The following is a 16,157-nucleotide window of genomic DNA, read 5'->3' on the forward strand; positions in this document are numbered from 1 at the left end:
CCACACGATAATTTTTACTCGATTTCTATCGAAAACTACCGAGTAATACCGTATGTGTGTACTTAGCATTAAATTACATCTTCACGCGGGCTCTATGGTCTCTACGTAGAAGCTCTAGCAGCTAGCCGTACGAAGTCGATTGACGCTGCGCAGTATAATATTACGAGTATAGACTTGCGGAGACAGTGGCGTTTTGTCGGCTAAGCAATTTCATCTTGAAGGGATTTTAGTGACATTGTTATAAAGGTTGCGATTTATATCATTGATCTTGCTCTTGGCTTTTGGCTGTCTTAACCTATAAATTTGTAAGGTTAATAAAATTAATCCGTGAAGCCTATGGCCTATGAATGCCAGAAATCACACTTTATAGTGTTAGTCATGAAATACCACGGTTAATGTTAACGTGACTTTAATTATTATATATGTAATTGATTGTACTGTCGGTTCTTGGTGCAAATTCATGTTGAACACTAATAAAACACAATTTTTCGTGCACTTTTTCCACTAAATTAAGATAATATTATTATAACTTTTAACAAATTACACATTACATTAATTATAATGACGCCTATAGCAGGTAATGGATAATTTAATTATCTATAACGATTACTATGATTTAACCGAATATAAAATTAAATTACCGGGAGAAAGCGAAGAAAGTGCGACCGTAATCTCCATTGACTGTCTATAAGTTTTATACTTTATCATTATAGTTTATTCCCGTTAAGATGCCACTGAGTCATCGGTATAATTGGCTTACTTTGATTGGTTTAATTACTAGATTACTAACTATAGTAAGTGATAATACTTTAGGGTGTGTATGGGTCGTCTAAATAGATTTCGTTCTGAAAGTGTAGTCCGTCAAGAAAGTAAAGAAATTAAAAATGGCAACATCGTAGTGTCATCCATTTTTTCTTAGATTGATTTGAAAGGGATGACACTACGATGTTGCCACTTTTTAATTTCTTCACTTTCTTGACAGACTAGCAACCTGTATAAGTGTAGGTATTATACAAGAATTGCTATATACTATAATAAATAAAAAATATATAGCAATTCTTATAATGCATGACCACGAATTCTGTCATGGTAGTTGGTTTTTTTGTATGATTTAGGTAAATATACTTAGTATTAATATATCCTCATTCCTCACCTAGTATTAAAAACTAACTAGCTGTGTCATAAACGAGTGCTTACAATGTAGGCTCCAAAGCAATATCAGTTACCACTATACTTAAGGGGGCGACCTATGCCAGAAAAAAATCGGTTTTCACCCGCGCACTTCATACCCCCCGCACTCGCCCAACGCATTCAAAATGTCACCGCGGCTATTTTGTGTAATTATTCTCGTAATCACTTTTCGTACGAACGTAGTATAACCAAATATATCAGATAAATTTTTGAGAAGTTCGAGTCACATTTTCCGTCTGTACTTTGAGAATCAAATTAATACTTTTTGCCTTATACACTAGTAATACTTTATGATAATACGAGTATTATGTTTATTTATCGAAATCGAATAGGCTCTGACACTACTGGATCGATTCTGCTGTAGTTGGTACAAAAATACAAAAAACTTTATTTAATAAATTCTACTAGCCAATAGCCATGACCCGGCAAACTGACGTTTGCCGGGTCATCTAGTCAAATATATACATAAAATTCTCGGGTCACAGTGTTTGTGCCCGAGCTTATCCAAAACGGTTCAACCGATTATAATGCTATGTACATTCGTTAGGCCTGACAATAGGTTTTTATTTACTTTTTATCAATGAGTTTCTAAAATACTAGAGTAGCAATGTCTTACAAAAGATTCTCATAAATGCGTAACCACTTTTTTGTTCAAAAGACAATGTCAAGTCATATATTCGTTATGTCATTATGTATGTGAGATATGCCTGCAGGCATCTTCGAAGTGGCAACGCGTTGCTACCGTAAACTTCCAATCTAGTTACGTTAGTAACATAGAATATCATTGCTTTTTATATTGATACTATAAAAAAAAAATATTGGCAAAACAATGTTTTCCGGGTCAGCTAGTTTCCTCCTTTTAGCTCCCCTCGATTTCTCATGAATTGCACCATTAGATCACCACTTTTGTTAACATGTTACGAAATTCGGACTACATCTTATACAATAACAAAAGAATTTTGCAAATCCGTCAACTAACGGCGGAGTGCTCCGCCATGGTATCACTAAAATCGTCTCTGATGCTGGCGCTGATAAAAAACCCGGCTCAAATTTCATCTCGATACACTAAAATCACGTGTTCGGGAATGTCAAAGATTTTGTGTAGTCTGCCGTCCAGCTGATATTTTCAAGAAGGGCATCCATACACTGCCACTGCGTTGGCAAGAGTGCATTGATTACACGGGTGATTACTTTGAATAAAAGAAATAAGTAAGTTCGAAATAATCAGCCAAGTGTGAGTCAGACTCGCACACGAAGGGTTCCGTACCGTTATAGAGCTAAAAATAGCCCAAAAATTTTATTTTTTGAATGGGATCCCCCATCAATATTAATTTTATTATCCATTATTAAAGTACAAATATAATTAAGGATTTTGTAAAAATTTCAAATGCCTAGCAATAGTAATTATTGATATCAAGCAAAAAATAGCAAAAAATCAGGTTTGTTGTATTGCCCCCTTTAAATATTTATTTTATTTTGTTTTTAGTATTTGTTGTTAAAGCGGCAACAGATATACACATTCTGTGAAAATTTCAGAAATCTAGCTATAGCCGTTCTTGAGATACAGCCTGGAGACAGACAGACGGACAGACAGACATTGAAGTCTTAGTAATAGGGTCCCGTTTTTACTCTTTGGGTACGGAACCCTAAAAAGAATATTTTTCAAACAAAACGGCAATATAGGTATAAAAGACCTTATAATATATTAAGTAGTATATTATGTACTCTTCTAAACCCTTACATAAATGTGCCGTCACCTTTGTTCATACTCTTATTATTATTTATTATCAAGCGAATGGTCGAAGTAGTGAATTTTGCATTTAATATTATAATGTTATCACTGTTTGACAATTATTAATCTTATTATTTCAAGACCGTAGCGTTGTTCCGAAGAAACTTATTCGATATTTCCATAATATCGAGTACGACATTCATTGAAACCAAATCGATTTTCAAATCGCTGTCATACACTAGTTTTTGTCAAAACTATATCGATTTAAAGCCGATTTATTTTTTCAATCTCTATTGCCGCGGCCGCTGATTTGTCTATCGTCACGAAGCTTCGTGCTATGAGACGATACCTTTTTTTTTTTACGCAGTGAAATGCTGTGTCGCATTCGACGCAGGGGATGGGGACTCCCGCTGCGGATATGTGGGGCTCGCCGCGGCGAAGATGGTGAGTGCCGCGGCCCTACCCACTAAAACACTGCGATGTTCCTGACTCCTACAGCTGGCGGATGCACGGGTCCCGACGAGCATTTCTCCGTAGTATGAGACGATACCTATCGATACAACGATACACGCAGATCGTCCAATGGTATCATCTCAAGCACGAAGCACTACGCATGTGCGGCCGCAACATATGGGTTTGACAAATTATTTGTCATGATAATATTATCATATTTGTAAACAAATAAACATATTGTATATTAAATTAAAAAGCCTTCTACAATTGTTCATCGGCTCCAGTTTTCTCCTGTAAAGGTTGCTTTTAGTGTGTCTATTTAATTTTTGTTGGCGGGGGAACACCATGGGAAACAATCCCATGGTTTCGATTCAATATTTTCTCAATCCGGAGTAAAGAAAAAGAAGTACATCCTGTCCTCAGGCGCGCGCGAACGCGACTGTTGGCGACTGAGAGGTGAGACAAATTTAGCGGTGAAGCTCCAATGTGGTTTTTCTTAAATATCTTAAAAAATATAAAGAATATTAAAAATCCGCTAGCTAGGTCGAACCCTCGACCGACCGACGGTGATAGAATTTTATATGATGTGTAAAAATATTAACTCAGTTTAATGCATGGTTTTGGCAATATATGAAAAAAATCGTCAAAGTTAGATGTATTTTTGTGATTTTTTTCTATCGAGAATTTTACGATATAGTGTTTTCGCTCAGATCGAATTCTTGGAAATATAATGCAGTATCTATGTTTAGAAAATTAAACAATTCGGGGCTTATTATCAAGTACAAAAATGATTTATAAAATCGACAATTTCGATTAGTCGCCTTCTTAACACTCTGTTGAAATTGCGTGTGCCGTGTCGCAATGCAGGGACGACTATAATTGATACTGGCAATTTTAACAAACCTTCCTCTTATTACTAATCAAAATAGTCACCGCATTTTCTCACTGTTACAGACCTACAGCTGGCCGCGGAGCTGGGCAAGACTCTGCTGGAGAGGAACAAGGAGCTGGAGACAGCGCTGCGACAGCACCAAAATGTCATTGAGGATCAGTCACAGGAAATTGAGGTTAGGGCATCTTGTTTTGAGTACTGTATTGATTCCTAGGCAGTTGACAGACCAACGTTATTTGGTCAGGTTATTTCAAACCTAGCCGATAGAATAGTAATAACTATTGAAATGACATAATGCGACCAAATGACGTAGATGCATCAACTGCCTATGAATCAATTTCTTCGATGGTAAATGTACCATCGAAGAATAATAAAAAATAGGTCCGTTATTACGAATTCTACTTATTTAAGTAGGTATTTCACGGGATCACTGTACTCTTTCGGGATACCTAGATAATTAACTAAAGGCTAAACTACTATCATCCCAAATTGGATCAAAATCCAAGTAATTTTTGCGTAAAAAAGTAACAGACGTGCAAATTTGCAAATCATCAGTTTTTTGTTCTTTTAAATTTTTGGGTATTATCTAAAATAAATTATATCATTAATTATTATTGAACTTAAAGCGCTAAAGTTCAAATACTACATAGAATGATTGAGACTAGAAATATCAGTTGCTGTAGATCAAAATGTGATTGAAAATGAGATTAAGTGCCCTTTCTGACTGATCTAAGAAGGAGTTAACAAATACCAATTTTTAAAATCAAACCGCTCTCGGTTTGATTGCTACCATTCTGACTCATTGATTCTGGATGGCTACTATAATTAAATCCTTCAAAAACCCCCAAAAGTCCCTAACTTTAAACAGAAACATTTACAATTCCAGTACTTAACGAAGCAGACGGTCGCGCTGCGCGAAGTGAACGACTCCCGGCTGAGGATATACGAGCAGCTGGAGGTCAGCATACAGGACCTGGAGCGGGCCAACCACCGCCTGGCCGTCGACCATGCCGCCGACAAGAAACATATTAAAACGTAAGACTAGATAATATACATTAACCCCCTTACTAATAAACGCTGTATAAGCTTTGTTATACAGTGATTTGTCTTCTTTAATCCAATTAAAAATGTCACTTGTGTGACGGGAACAAAACACTGTATAACTATTCAAAGCTTATTATACAACGTTTATTAGTAAGGAGGGTAGTGTGGATGAACACAATAACTAACATTTTGTAACTTACGGATATTTACTCATTTTCCCCTTATAATTTGAACAAACCTTGTAACTTATCTACTTTATCGCCTGGATAATATTTATTTATTGATATATCTGGCTACACAATATTAAATGCACAGTTTTTTTGTTTCAAATCATTTTCCGGCCGGGAATAAGTACTTAAAAATTGTAATTGATGAGGTGAACGTAGTTTAAAGCTAAATATAATTTCCTGTGACAATGTCACGCTCAATGAAGCATCGTAATCAAGAGTTGACGACGCTAAAAACCTTAAATTAAACTTGTCACGATTGCATAATGATAAAACATTTTTGCGTCTCCTAAATATCTAGAAATACTTAATTTGAAATGTATGTTTTATGATTTCAGATTATGCAGTACGATCGAAACACTTGAAGCTAAGTGCGAAGATTTCCAGAAAACAGTCGACGACTTAAACGCCCAACTAGAAATCGTAAGGCGAAGAGCCGAAAGGAAACCCGAAAATGAGAAACCGAAAGAAAAGGAACTAAAACCCGCGACCAACGATGAGACCGTAGCTAAAACGAATAGTACCACCCCACAGAAGTCGTCAGCTCCTCTCCCAGAACTAACGAAAGAAGACGAGGATCTACTTAGGTTAAGTGATGAACTTAGAGAGAACAAAGTAGCCTTTGCGCAGGAACAGAGAAGAGTAACGGAACTAGAAGAACAGCTTGCCTCGGTGATACAGGAGAACAACAGATTACAAGAACAGTTGAGGAATTGGCACCTGAGAGAAGATGAGCCCAAATCGATGCACGAGGAATTCTCAATCCTTGAGGAAGTCAGGTAGTTATTTTACTTAGCTATTAAATTGCATTGTAGAAGATACACGATAGATTTGTACAAAAGCATATAAGACCCCATAAAATATAAATAAGAATCTCAGAAACAGACAACATAAATAAGAAAATGAGCAAATCATTAAATACACAATAGATCATGAATAAACAATAAGTAAACCATTATTTAAATATCCAAACAATACATTAAAAACAAAGACAAAAGAAACAATTTGATTTGAAACCATGCAACCAAGCAAATGAGGACAGTAAACTTTTTTCCTCATTAGTGATTAGTTTACATATTTTACTTTACATACTTATTTCTATGGCATATTCGCGCGAAGTGAGTGAGAAAGCTCCTCTCACTCACTTCTAATTCAGAACCAAAAACTACAAGCCCCTTTTTAACGAATGAAAAATAAATTCTCTTTACTTCTTTTTTCAGACAAGGACAACTGTGCATCAGGTGCCTAAGAGGAATAGAGAGGGACGATATGTCGTCTATGCTCGACGGAGACGACGACGACCGAAGTGCAATCAGCTCCCTCATCCTCACACCTTCAGGCCGACAGAGCCCAAGGGACGACCAAGTCAGCAGCAAACTCGTCAAATTCGACGTAAGTTCCCTCCGCTTTCTATCCTATATTCTGTATTCTTTCTTGTAGACTAGATATCTGTTGCTTTCTATAACAGTATTAACTCACACTTCAGTTTCTTGCATTCTCACTAATCACCACTAAATCTGTGTCCGATTGTGTACTCGTGGTAGTCTAAGAGCCTCTGTTTACGTGGTGTTTTGATCGTTCTAGGCGACAAAACTATTCCAACTGCCTCTGATGTTGTTGATCACGCTTTGCATATGCATTATGAAGCGCATCTGCAGTAGTTTTCTTTGGATATATCGTATGTAGTCGAAGGTATGTCCATTACTGACTATTAGTCTAAGAGTGCACGCTGCATCATCGAGGTGATGGTTTGTAATGTGTCGTGTTATTGATATTAACGGTAAAACAATATTAATTCTCGCTAACGTTATTATGTGTAACTTACTAATCATTAACGTGTGCATTTCTTGAGACTGCTGATTATATTATATGTATTTAACTATCATTAGTCTAGTAATGGGTGTAGTTTTGACTAATTTGTGTTGTATCATGTCGTTGTCACTAAGATAGTACTCAGTAATCACCTTTTCAACGGCGTAACAAAGCAATTGGTACTTAATTACTCTCTATAATGTCTAGATCTTCTCGTAGCTAAATTAAAAAAGTCACCTCCATAAATCATACCACTCAAAAATTGCCAAGTCTAATTAAAAATTCGGCAAATCGTCCATCCCATTTCACTAGGCCAGTACTCCATCAAAATTCATTCCGATGCTAAACTATACTACACAAAATTGCAACCGTCGAATACATCCGACACCTAACATTCGACTTTTAATTTTCCCAGAACGCCAAAGAGAAACTACTTCAAGGCATATGGGCGAACAAGGAGGACGGCCACGACAACCCGTACCGGGAGCTGGTCCAGAAGTACGAGGCCCTGCTGGAGGTGCAGCTGTCCCAGGTGAAGACCATGCGCAAGAACAAGACGATAACACTGCCCGGCGCACAGACACACGCCGGCCCGCTGTCCCTGCAGGACGAGCTCCAGGTCTCCGCCGACTACGCCCGCTTCGGCGTCAAGGACACCGACGATGAGAGCGGCCACGGCGAGGAGCCCAAGGACGACCGGCAGAAGAAGACCGAGCCCGCCTCCAGGAAGAAGATTATCCAGACCCCCGACTTCTCCGAGGCCGAGACATCCAGCTCCGGCTTCTCGGACGAGACCAGCAACAAGGCCACGCAGACCGAGCGCGAGCGGCCCGGCTCCTTCCTCTGCACCATCGCGGACGGCGAGGACTACCGCTTCAGCATCTACGACGACGTCAGCCCGATGGACAGCCGGTTCCGGAATCGGCCCGAGTACCGGGAGCTGTTCAAGGAGATATTCACCATCCTCAAGAAGGCGGCCGAGAACAAGGACGAGGGCGAGCGCCTGCCCCTGCTCGACGACACGACGGCGGGCAAGGTGCCACCCGTCACGCCCGCCACCGACGAGCCCCCCGGCACCTTCACCGACGACACCCAGAGCGTCCTGTCCTCCGTCATGTCTGAGCAGTCGATTCCAGTGTCCGACGTCACCGTTCCGGAGGCTCGCCCGCAGGAGGAGAAGGAGGCCGAGAAGGCCGAAACGACGAAGCCGCCCGAGAAACCGAAGAAGAAGGCGACGGTCGAGGAGAACGGGCGGGACGAGCTAACGGGGGCGCCCATCAGCGATAAACCCCAGGAAGAGAAGGAGCAAGAGAAATCGAAGGAAGCCGAGAAGGAGGCCGAGAAGGAGCGAGTTCTGACGCCGCTGGTGCGTCAGCCCCTCGAGTACATAGCGGCCACTAGAAAGAAGTCCAGACATCGGAACAGGAAGCACAGCCAGGACCGGCAGGGGGCCGACTCGCCCGTGTTCCCGTCGCCACCCAAGATCACGTACCAGAAGTCGTCGAACAAGAAGCGGCGCGACTACCGGCCGATCGAAGTGAGCCCGCTGGTACGGACGGCGGACTCTGAGTGGAACGGCACCACGCTGCAGTTCTACAACCGCAGCATCAACTCACCCACGCCCAGCGCCAGCGGCCGCACCGGCAAGATCTACCAGGGCTGGAACGCCGAGACCGACTCGTGGGACATCAAGCAGAGCACCGCGTCCCAGGAGATCCACAAGCTGAGGAAACTCGAGCTGTCCTACGCCGAGGTACTGCGGAACGCCGACAAGACCAAGAACCGCCGCAAGAAGCACCAGTAATAACTGCTACTGGTGAAACTATTTTACCCCTCGACCCCCTCTCGCCGAGAGAGCGAAGTGATCAAACGCCATTTGTCGTTGCCAACTGGACAATTTTAGTTTAGGAGTTTTGTGATCTGCTAGCGTTACTTTTTAATTTTTATCACAATCCATATTTGGTTGCCATATACGTTTCATTTATGATACATATATTTATTCAACTCATCATTTCTCAATAGCCCGGGGCAGTCTGCTTTAAGTACTTGTTTTAAATTATTGTCTTACGTCCTTACGTTTACAACTATGTCGCTTAAAATCTCATACTATCTTAAATACTTTTAACTCAATCTATACTATCATAGTTTCACATTATATTTTGTTACGATCAATTTTAAGACGATCACCTTATAAAATTGTCAGCAGACTTGCCCCAGAAGACACTATTTACCTATTGGATAGATACCCTCCGATCATTAGAGAGTAACGTAAAACCGCAAAATATCTGCATTTAATAGGAAAGACGAAAGCGAAACAAGCTTATTTTTATTGCATTTGATAAAAATTTTAAAAATTCAAACCGAATGAGTTTTTCTTATAAATTCATTCTTATAATTGAGTCACTACTTTAATATTGTATATTATATATTATTTTATTATGTTATGAACTTTAATTTGTAAATATTCTAAGTTATGTTAATTTGCCATGTCTGCGAGTATGAACTTCAATTCTTTTGAACGTGTGCTGGATTATTTAACAGAAGTAAAGTTGAAGGTATGAAATAAAAAAAATGCATTGAATATACATTTGTTTTTTATTCCCTTTCTTGATACCTACCTAATATTAAGTATTTATCAGTCACAGTCGTCGTTGGTACTGGCCCAAAAATTGCTGAAATACTCAATAATTATAAACCTTACGTACTTGGCTGGTAGAAACTGGAAAATTGACTACACAAAGTCGTTATCAATCTGCACTAGTGAGTATGACCGAATGACCCTACAACGGAAATAGACTGGCATTGGACTGGCAAGTCATTTTCTTTAGAAAGGGCTTATTATCATCAGAATATTACACTGCTACATTATGGTGGGAATAGTGCCGTATGATTCGTGTTAATATACAAAGCAGCATTATTGTAAAATTTTAGATTCAGTTACGGCATAGGCCTTTGTCATCCATAGCTATGACTCGCTAGTCGCTGGCCCCGGGCAAGAAAGCTGTAAACGCCGGTTACGCCCTTTATAGGGTTCCGTAGCCAAATGGCAAAAAACGGAACCCTTATAGATTCGTCATGTCTGTCTGTCCGTCCGTATGTCACAGCCACTTTTCTCCAAAACTATAAGACCTATACTATTGAAACTTGGTAGGTAGATGTAGCCTGTAAACCGCATTAAGATTTTGATACAAAAATATAAAAAATTTTAGGGGTCCTCATAGACGTACAACTGAAACAACATTTTTTTTTATCTAACCTATGCGTGTGGGATATTTATGAATAGGTCTTCAAAAATCATATTGTTTCTAATTTCATTTTTTTCTAACCTGAATAGTTTGCGAGAGAGACTCTTCCAAAGTAGAAAGATGCCTCCCCCCCCCTCTAACTTCTTAAGTAAGGGCATGATAAGCCTTAAAAATATAGAATATGATGTACATTACTATAAAAACTACCAACGAAAATTGGTTTGAACGAGATCTAGCAAGTAGTTTTTTTACAAGTACGTCATAAATGGTAAACCTTATATTAATTTTCATTAAATCAACTGAAATATTATAAAAATAAATCAAAAACCTTTTAATTTTATAAAAATAAACCTTATTGCTGCTGCGGAACCCTTCATGGGCGAGACCAACTCGCACTTGGCTGGTCTTAATGTTATGCGCTCGCTAAACGGTAATTCTGCATTACATGCATTACGTGCTGTAATGCACGAATTATCGTATCACAGATTACTAGTATATATGTATCGTATATTGCAGTGAATGATGCGAATTACATGCAAACTACGTGCTGTACCACGTGCTGTACATTGAATTACAACTTCTTTAATTTTTCAGCACGACATGAGTTACGTGCTGTAATTCACGCATGATCGTTTATTGTAGTGAATGACGCGAATGACATGCAAACTACGTGCTGTACATTGATTTACAAGTGGTTTAATTTTTCGTCATGCAATAATGCAGCGGATCGCGCGATCGGCATGTCATCGGCATGCCCATGGGACAACTCAGTTCCAGGGTGGTGCTCCCGAACACTTAAAAAAATTATGCGTTTCTTTGAACAGGGCATACAAACTGTTAATTTGCGCAAAATTAATAAATCAAATAAAATATTTTGCCATAATATAATATTTTATTGCTAATAAATAACTTTTGGACGAATATAGGCTGATATGATGATGATGATGATGAAATAACTTTTTCAATTTAATTTATACAAAAAACGTCGGTAAGTATTTACAAGAACGTATCGTGATCTCCGTGGTCCAGTGGTTTAGCTTGGTCGTGGGTTTGATTCTCGCGTTGGAAACAATATTTTATTTCCAAGATTGGTTAGGACAATGCAGGCTGATCACCTAATCGTCTGACAAGTAATGATCCATGCGTCGGATGGGCATGTAAAAAGTCGGCCCTGCGCCTGATCTTTCGCCAGTCGTGTCGTTCTTTCGGCCCACTGGGCTAGGAGAGTAAAAGGAATAGAGAGTATACCTACTCTTGTGTACTGTGCACACATTTGAGCACTATAAAATTACTCCTGTGGGATGGTCTCAATGAAACCGGCTACCGTCACCGAAACCGGTGTGGGAAACCGGAAATATTTGTACAATAATTTATTCAAGGTGCAATGAATAAGATTATCATCATAAAAAACTTGAGAGGTGTCAAGGGACACCCGGATGGAACGAAGGTCCAGTTTACATGTTATACTAGTTACTTTAAAAACTATAGCAAAAATGCTAAATAGTTGTAAGCCGTGCGGTAGTGCTTGTTTCTCTCCCCCTCTCTGGCATTGAACAGTGCGGTGAAGCGACGTCTATTTTTGAGTGTAGGGGAACTGCATGCAAAACGGACCATGCAGGCAAAACGGAACGGTCAAATTACTTGAAACCTACTAGGGCCATCTATTTGCTAGGTAACGCTACTAATTACTCGGGCCCTTCCCGTTCTCGGTCATTGCCGGCGAAACTGTCATACGGAACAGCGGATTTTTATTGCGGTTAAATATTTTTTTCACATTTTGATGTAAAAAACACAATTTTTGACCAGTCCGCACTTTTGTTGTAATTAATATTTTCTATTTAATGATATGACACAGTGTTCTGCATGATTTTAACTTTAATATAGTATATAAAGAATGAAAGGGGTAAAACGGTTAACTTCAAAATGTGACATTTATTCATTTATCATTCATCATAACCTAAAAACAAAAAAGACGGGTGCAGTGCATGATTTGTCTCCTCTAGGCACATTGTAGTTTAGTTGTACACAACATTTATTTGTAAAAGGTATTCCCCAAATGACATATGCATTGGGACCATCTTGCCCTTTACCGTGGTCCATTTTACCTTCACACGCAGGCAAAATGGCCTGTGTGATTAATAGGAATTGTAGAGTGATTAATAATAAAGATATTCTATAAAAAAAATAATAGTAAAGCTATATTTGTTGATGTAAGACGAGTTTTGCCTTAATTATACAATTTTGCCTTCAGTTCCCCTATACAGGTTTTTATTACTTACATAAGAAATAATAACTATCTAAGCCCGGGTGTCCTTTGACACCTCTCAAGTTTTTTTTGTTTATTTTCCGTTATTATGGTGTGTGAAATATTTTTGTGAAATTATACATTTATTCGAGCTAATTTTTTTTTTAATTTTTGGCAGTTTAGAGTTTAGACTGAAATGTTTCTTAAAATGTTTAACCTATACTTGGTACTACTAATATATATTCTGTGCCTAAACATAAATTAAAAAAAAATATATGTACTTATCGGATTTAATCATAGACATAATAGGTATGTGTTTTTTTTTCTTCTGTTCTGAATTTCGAAATTTAATAATAGAATAGAGAAGGAGATAATTTTCCGAGCTCCACGCGGTAACTTGTTTTCGCATTTCATTTTATTTCATTTTATTTGTTTATTAATTTACGTTTTAGTTTTATTGTTCAATATAGTGTTTTAATATGTAACTTCTTTCAATACATATCTGTATCTATCTAATATCACAGCTAATATATAAAAATAAGTCGGGGTTTCCTTCCTGACGCTTTAACTCCAGAACGCACGAACCGATTTCCACGATTTTGCATTCGTTGGAAAGGTCTCGGGCTCCGTGAGGTTTATAAAACAAAAAAAATCAGAAAAACCTCAAGAGAAAAGCAGGAAAACTGGGTAAAACAGGCAAAACAATATTTGCCGGGACAGCTAGTACTTATTATAAAACAAAGTCGCTTTTTTTCCCTCATGTCCCTTTGTTCCCTTTAATCTTTAAAATTACGCAACGGATTTTGATGATTTTCTCAGTGTTAGATGGCCCATTTATCGAGGAAGGCTATAGGCTATATTTTATCACGCTAAGACTAATAGGAGCGAAGAAATAGATGAAAATGTGGAAAATTATTTGAAAGGGCTAACTTGAACGCGCTAATCTCAGGAACTACTGGTCCGATTTGAAAAATTCTTTCAGTGTTAGATAGTCCATTTATTGAGGAAATCTATAGGATATATTTTATCACGCTAAGACTAATAGAAGAATGCGGAAAAAACGGAGGAAATAATTTGAAAGGGCTTATCTCGCGAACTACTGCGGCAATTTTTATGTTATTTGGCACAGATAAGAAGTAGCCCACGTGAAGGATCATAGGCTATCGATTTTAATCAGTTTTTTAGTGGCTATATATTTTATACCTACCCGTGCGACGCCAGGGCGGGTCGCTAGTTTTAATTAACTTGTTAATAACACGAGTGTGTTTATTATGACAAAAGCCCCGCCACCCGTGTACAGACACCAGCACTAAATTTTAATTATTATTTTTAATAGTTTATAACATAAATTATAATAATTAGTTTTTAATAGTTTATAATATAAATTATAAACTATTGAGAACAATTAAAATTTTGTATATTTTTTTAATGAAATAAGGGGGCAAACGAGCAAAGCAGGTCACCTGATGGAAAGAAACTTCCGTCGCCCATGGACACTCGCAGCATTAGAAGAGCTGCAGGTGCGTTGCTGCCGCAGGGCCGTCTCTAGCCCATGTGGCGCCCGTGTGCAAACATTACCCTAGCGCCCCCTAAGAAGCGCGCGCGCGGTCAAAATGAAATGGGTACAAAGTAAAAGTACAGTTTGTCCGGCCGTTTGAGGGTGAGGACTCTAGGCGGTGGCTTCCTTCGTTCCACCAGACGAACTATAACAGCACATGAAGTTAGTATAGGTACTGTCAAATTTCTCCAATATAAATAGATAACAAACTCTATTGTTATTTGTTTGTAGATTGAAGTTTTTTTCGGTTTTGACCATGATGTCTTGACTGACCCTAACAAGCTTAACCCCAAAACATAAATTTTATATCGCTTAAGTACTTCAATTTTACTTTAAATTTCATGTTATATACTTATTAAACATCACATCATCACAACATCGGTATTAATTTGATTTCATTATTCGATTTCATTGAAGAGCTCTAACTTCTCTACATCCGAAGAGCCAGCATGGCACAGTTTGTTTTCTAAATTAGAACACTATGCTTTTCACATTTAAGGTTCATTTCACGTTGAAAAATAAAGATTATAATATTTATATTGCAAAAGCCGAGTCGCTAATGGCGCGCCTTGCTTTGCTGTAATTCTACAAATATAAGAAGAGCTTCGGATATTACACAAAAATTATGCTACAAATACCCATTCTGTTTAGGACTTGCAGATTCTGTGAAGAGGAGGATGAAACACCTATTCACCTTCTCCTCGACTGCCCTGCTCTACTACAGAGCAGGAACAGGCACCTTGGTCGCCACGAATACTCGTCCACAGAGGAAATTCGTGGCACCAACCCCAACCATATCGTTCAATTTATGAGCAGTATTGGGTTGGGGATGATACTCTAGTGCGAAGAGGTCACAATAGATCCTCATGGGTTGCAGTGACGTCAGGGCTACTGAGACCTGCCTTCTTTAAAAAAAAATACCCAAAAATGTTTTCAAACTGGAGTTCTTTTTACGTTGGTCAATAAAGCGTGGGCCGTGGCGGCCGGCCAGCGCGGACGCGCGCCAAGTGCGAGCGGCGCTCGGTGCCCCTAGGACCGCGGCGCCCGTGTGCACCGCACACGTTGCACCTATGGGAAAGACGCCCCTGAGGGGAGGGTAGGGATGGGAAGGGAAGGGAATAGGGTAAGGGATTGGGCCTCCGGTAAACTCACTCACTCGGTGAAACACAGCGCAAGCGCTGTTTCATGCCGGTTTTCTGTGAGAACTAAAACGTAGTGATTATATTCTCTTTGGTGAGAACGTGGTATTTCTCCGGTCGAGCCGGCCCATTCGTGCCGAAGCATGACTCTCCCACGTATTTTTTAGTTTAGTAAATAACATTATTATTATACTCTTGAATTATCCTCCTGAATTATCATGCTGCATGATGAAAAATGAGCGTTCATCATGCAGCATGTAATTCACGTAAATGAATGGTCATGCTGAATTACCGTGTACGGGGTACTTTATTCGATTTTTGGCTTCTCTGGGTATTAGTCTATCACCCCTATTTATTTCATATTTTTTAAATAACATTTTGGGTTTTATAAAATGACAACAGCTTTATTGAATAGAAAATTCTCTTACGACTAAAACTGTAAGTAGGTACCTATTCTTGCATTACTCTATGAAACATAACTAAAAAAACCGGTGAAGATACGATACAGCTAAGCTTTCGTTGTAAGATTCCCCAGAAGAAGGGAGTAATTTATATTCCTCTATGGGAGTAATTGGCTGATACGCTCGAAATCTAAAGCAAAAATACGTCGTCTTATGTT

General features: G+C 38.9%; 1 protein-coding gene across 3 annotated transcripts in view; it reads left to right on the forward strand.

The window, feature by feature from the left end:
- The window catches only part of LOC121731660 (cerebellar degeneration-related protein 2-like), a 90,478-nt gene extending 80,542 nt beyond the window's left edge, over positions 1–9,936 (forward strand). For all 3 annotated transcript variants that reach the window (XM_042121217.1, XM_042121216.1, XM_042121215.1), the window contains 5 exons: positions 4,331–4,443; positions 5,155–5,303; positions 5,878–6,318; positions 6,760–6,931; positions 7,767–9,936. In XM_042121217.1, the coding sequence (XP_041977151.1) occupies positions 4,331–4,443; positions 5,155–5,303; positions 5,878–6,318; positions 6,760–6,931; positions 7,767–9,155 (2,264 nt within the window). In that variant the 3' untranslated portion in view covers positions 9,156–9,936. The remainder of the gene's footprint in view (positions 1–4,330; positions 4,444–5,154; positions 5,304–5,877; positions 6,319–6,759; positions 6,932–7,766) is intronic.
- The last annotated feature ends 6,221 nt before the right edge of the window (positions 9,937–16,157 follow it).

This window comes from Aricia agestis, chromosome 11 (genome assembly GCF_905147365.1).
Source record: "Aricia agestis chromosome 11, ilAriAges1.1, whole genome shotgun sequence".
Classification (NCBI taxonomy): domain Eukaryota; kingdom Metazoa; phylum Arthropoda; class Insecta; order Lepidoptera; family Lycaenidae; genus Aricia; species Aricia agestis.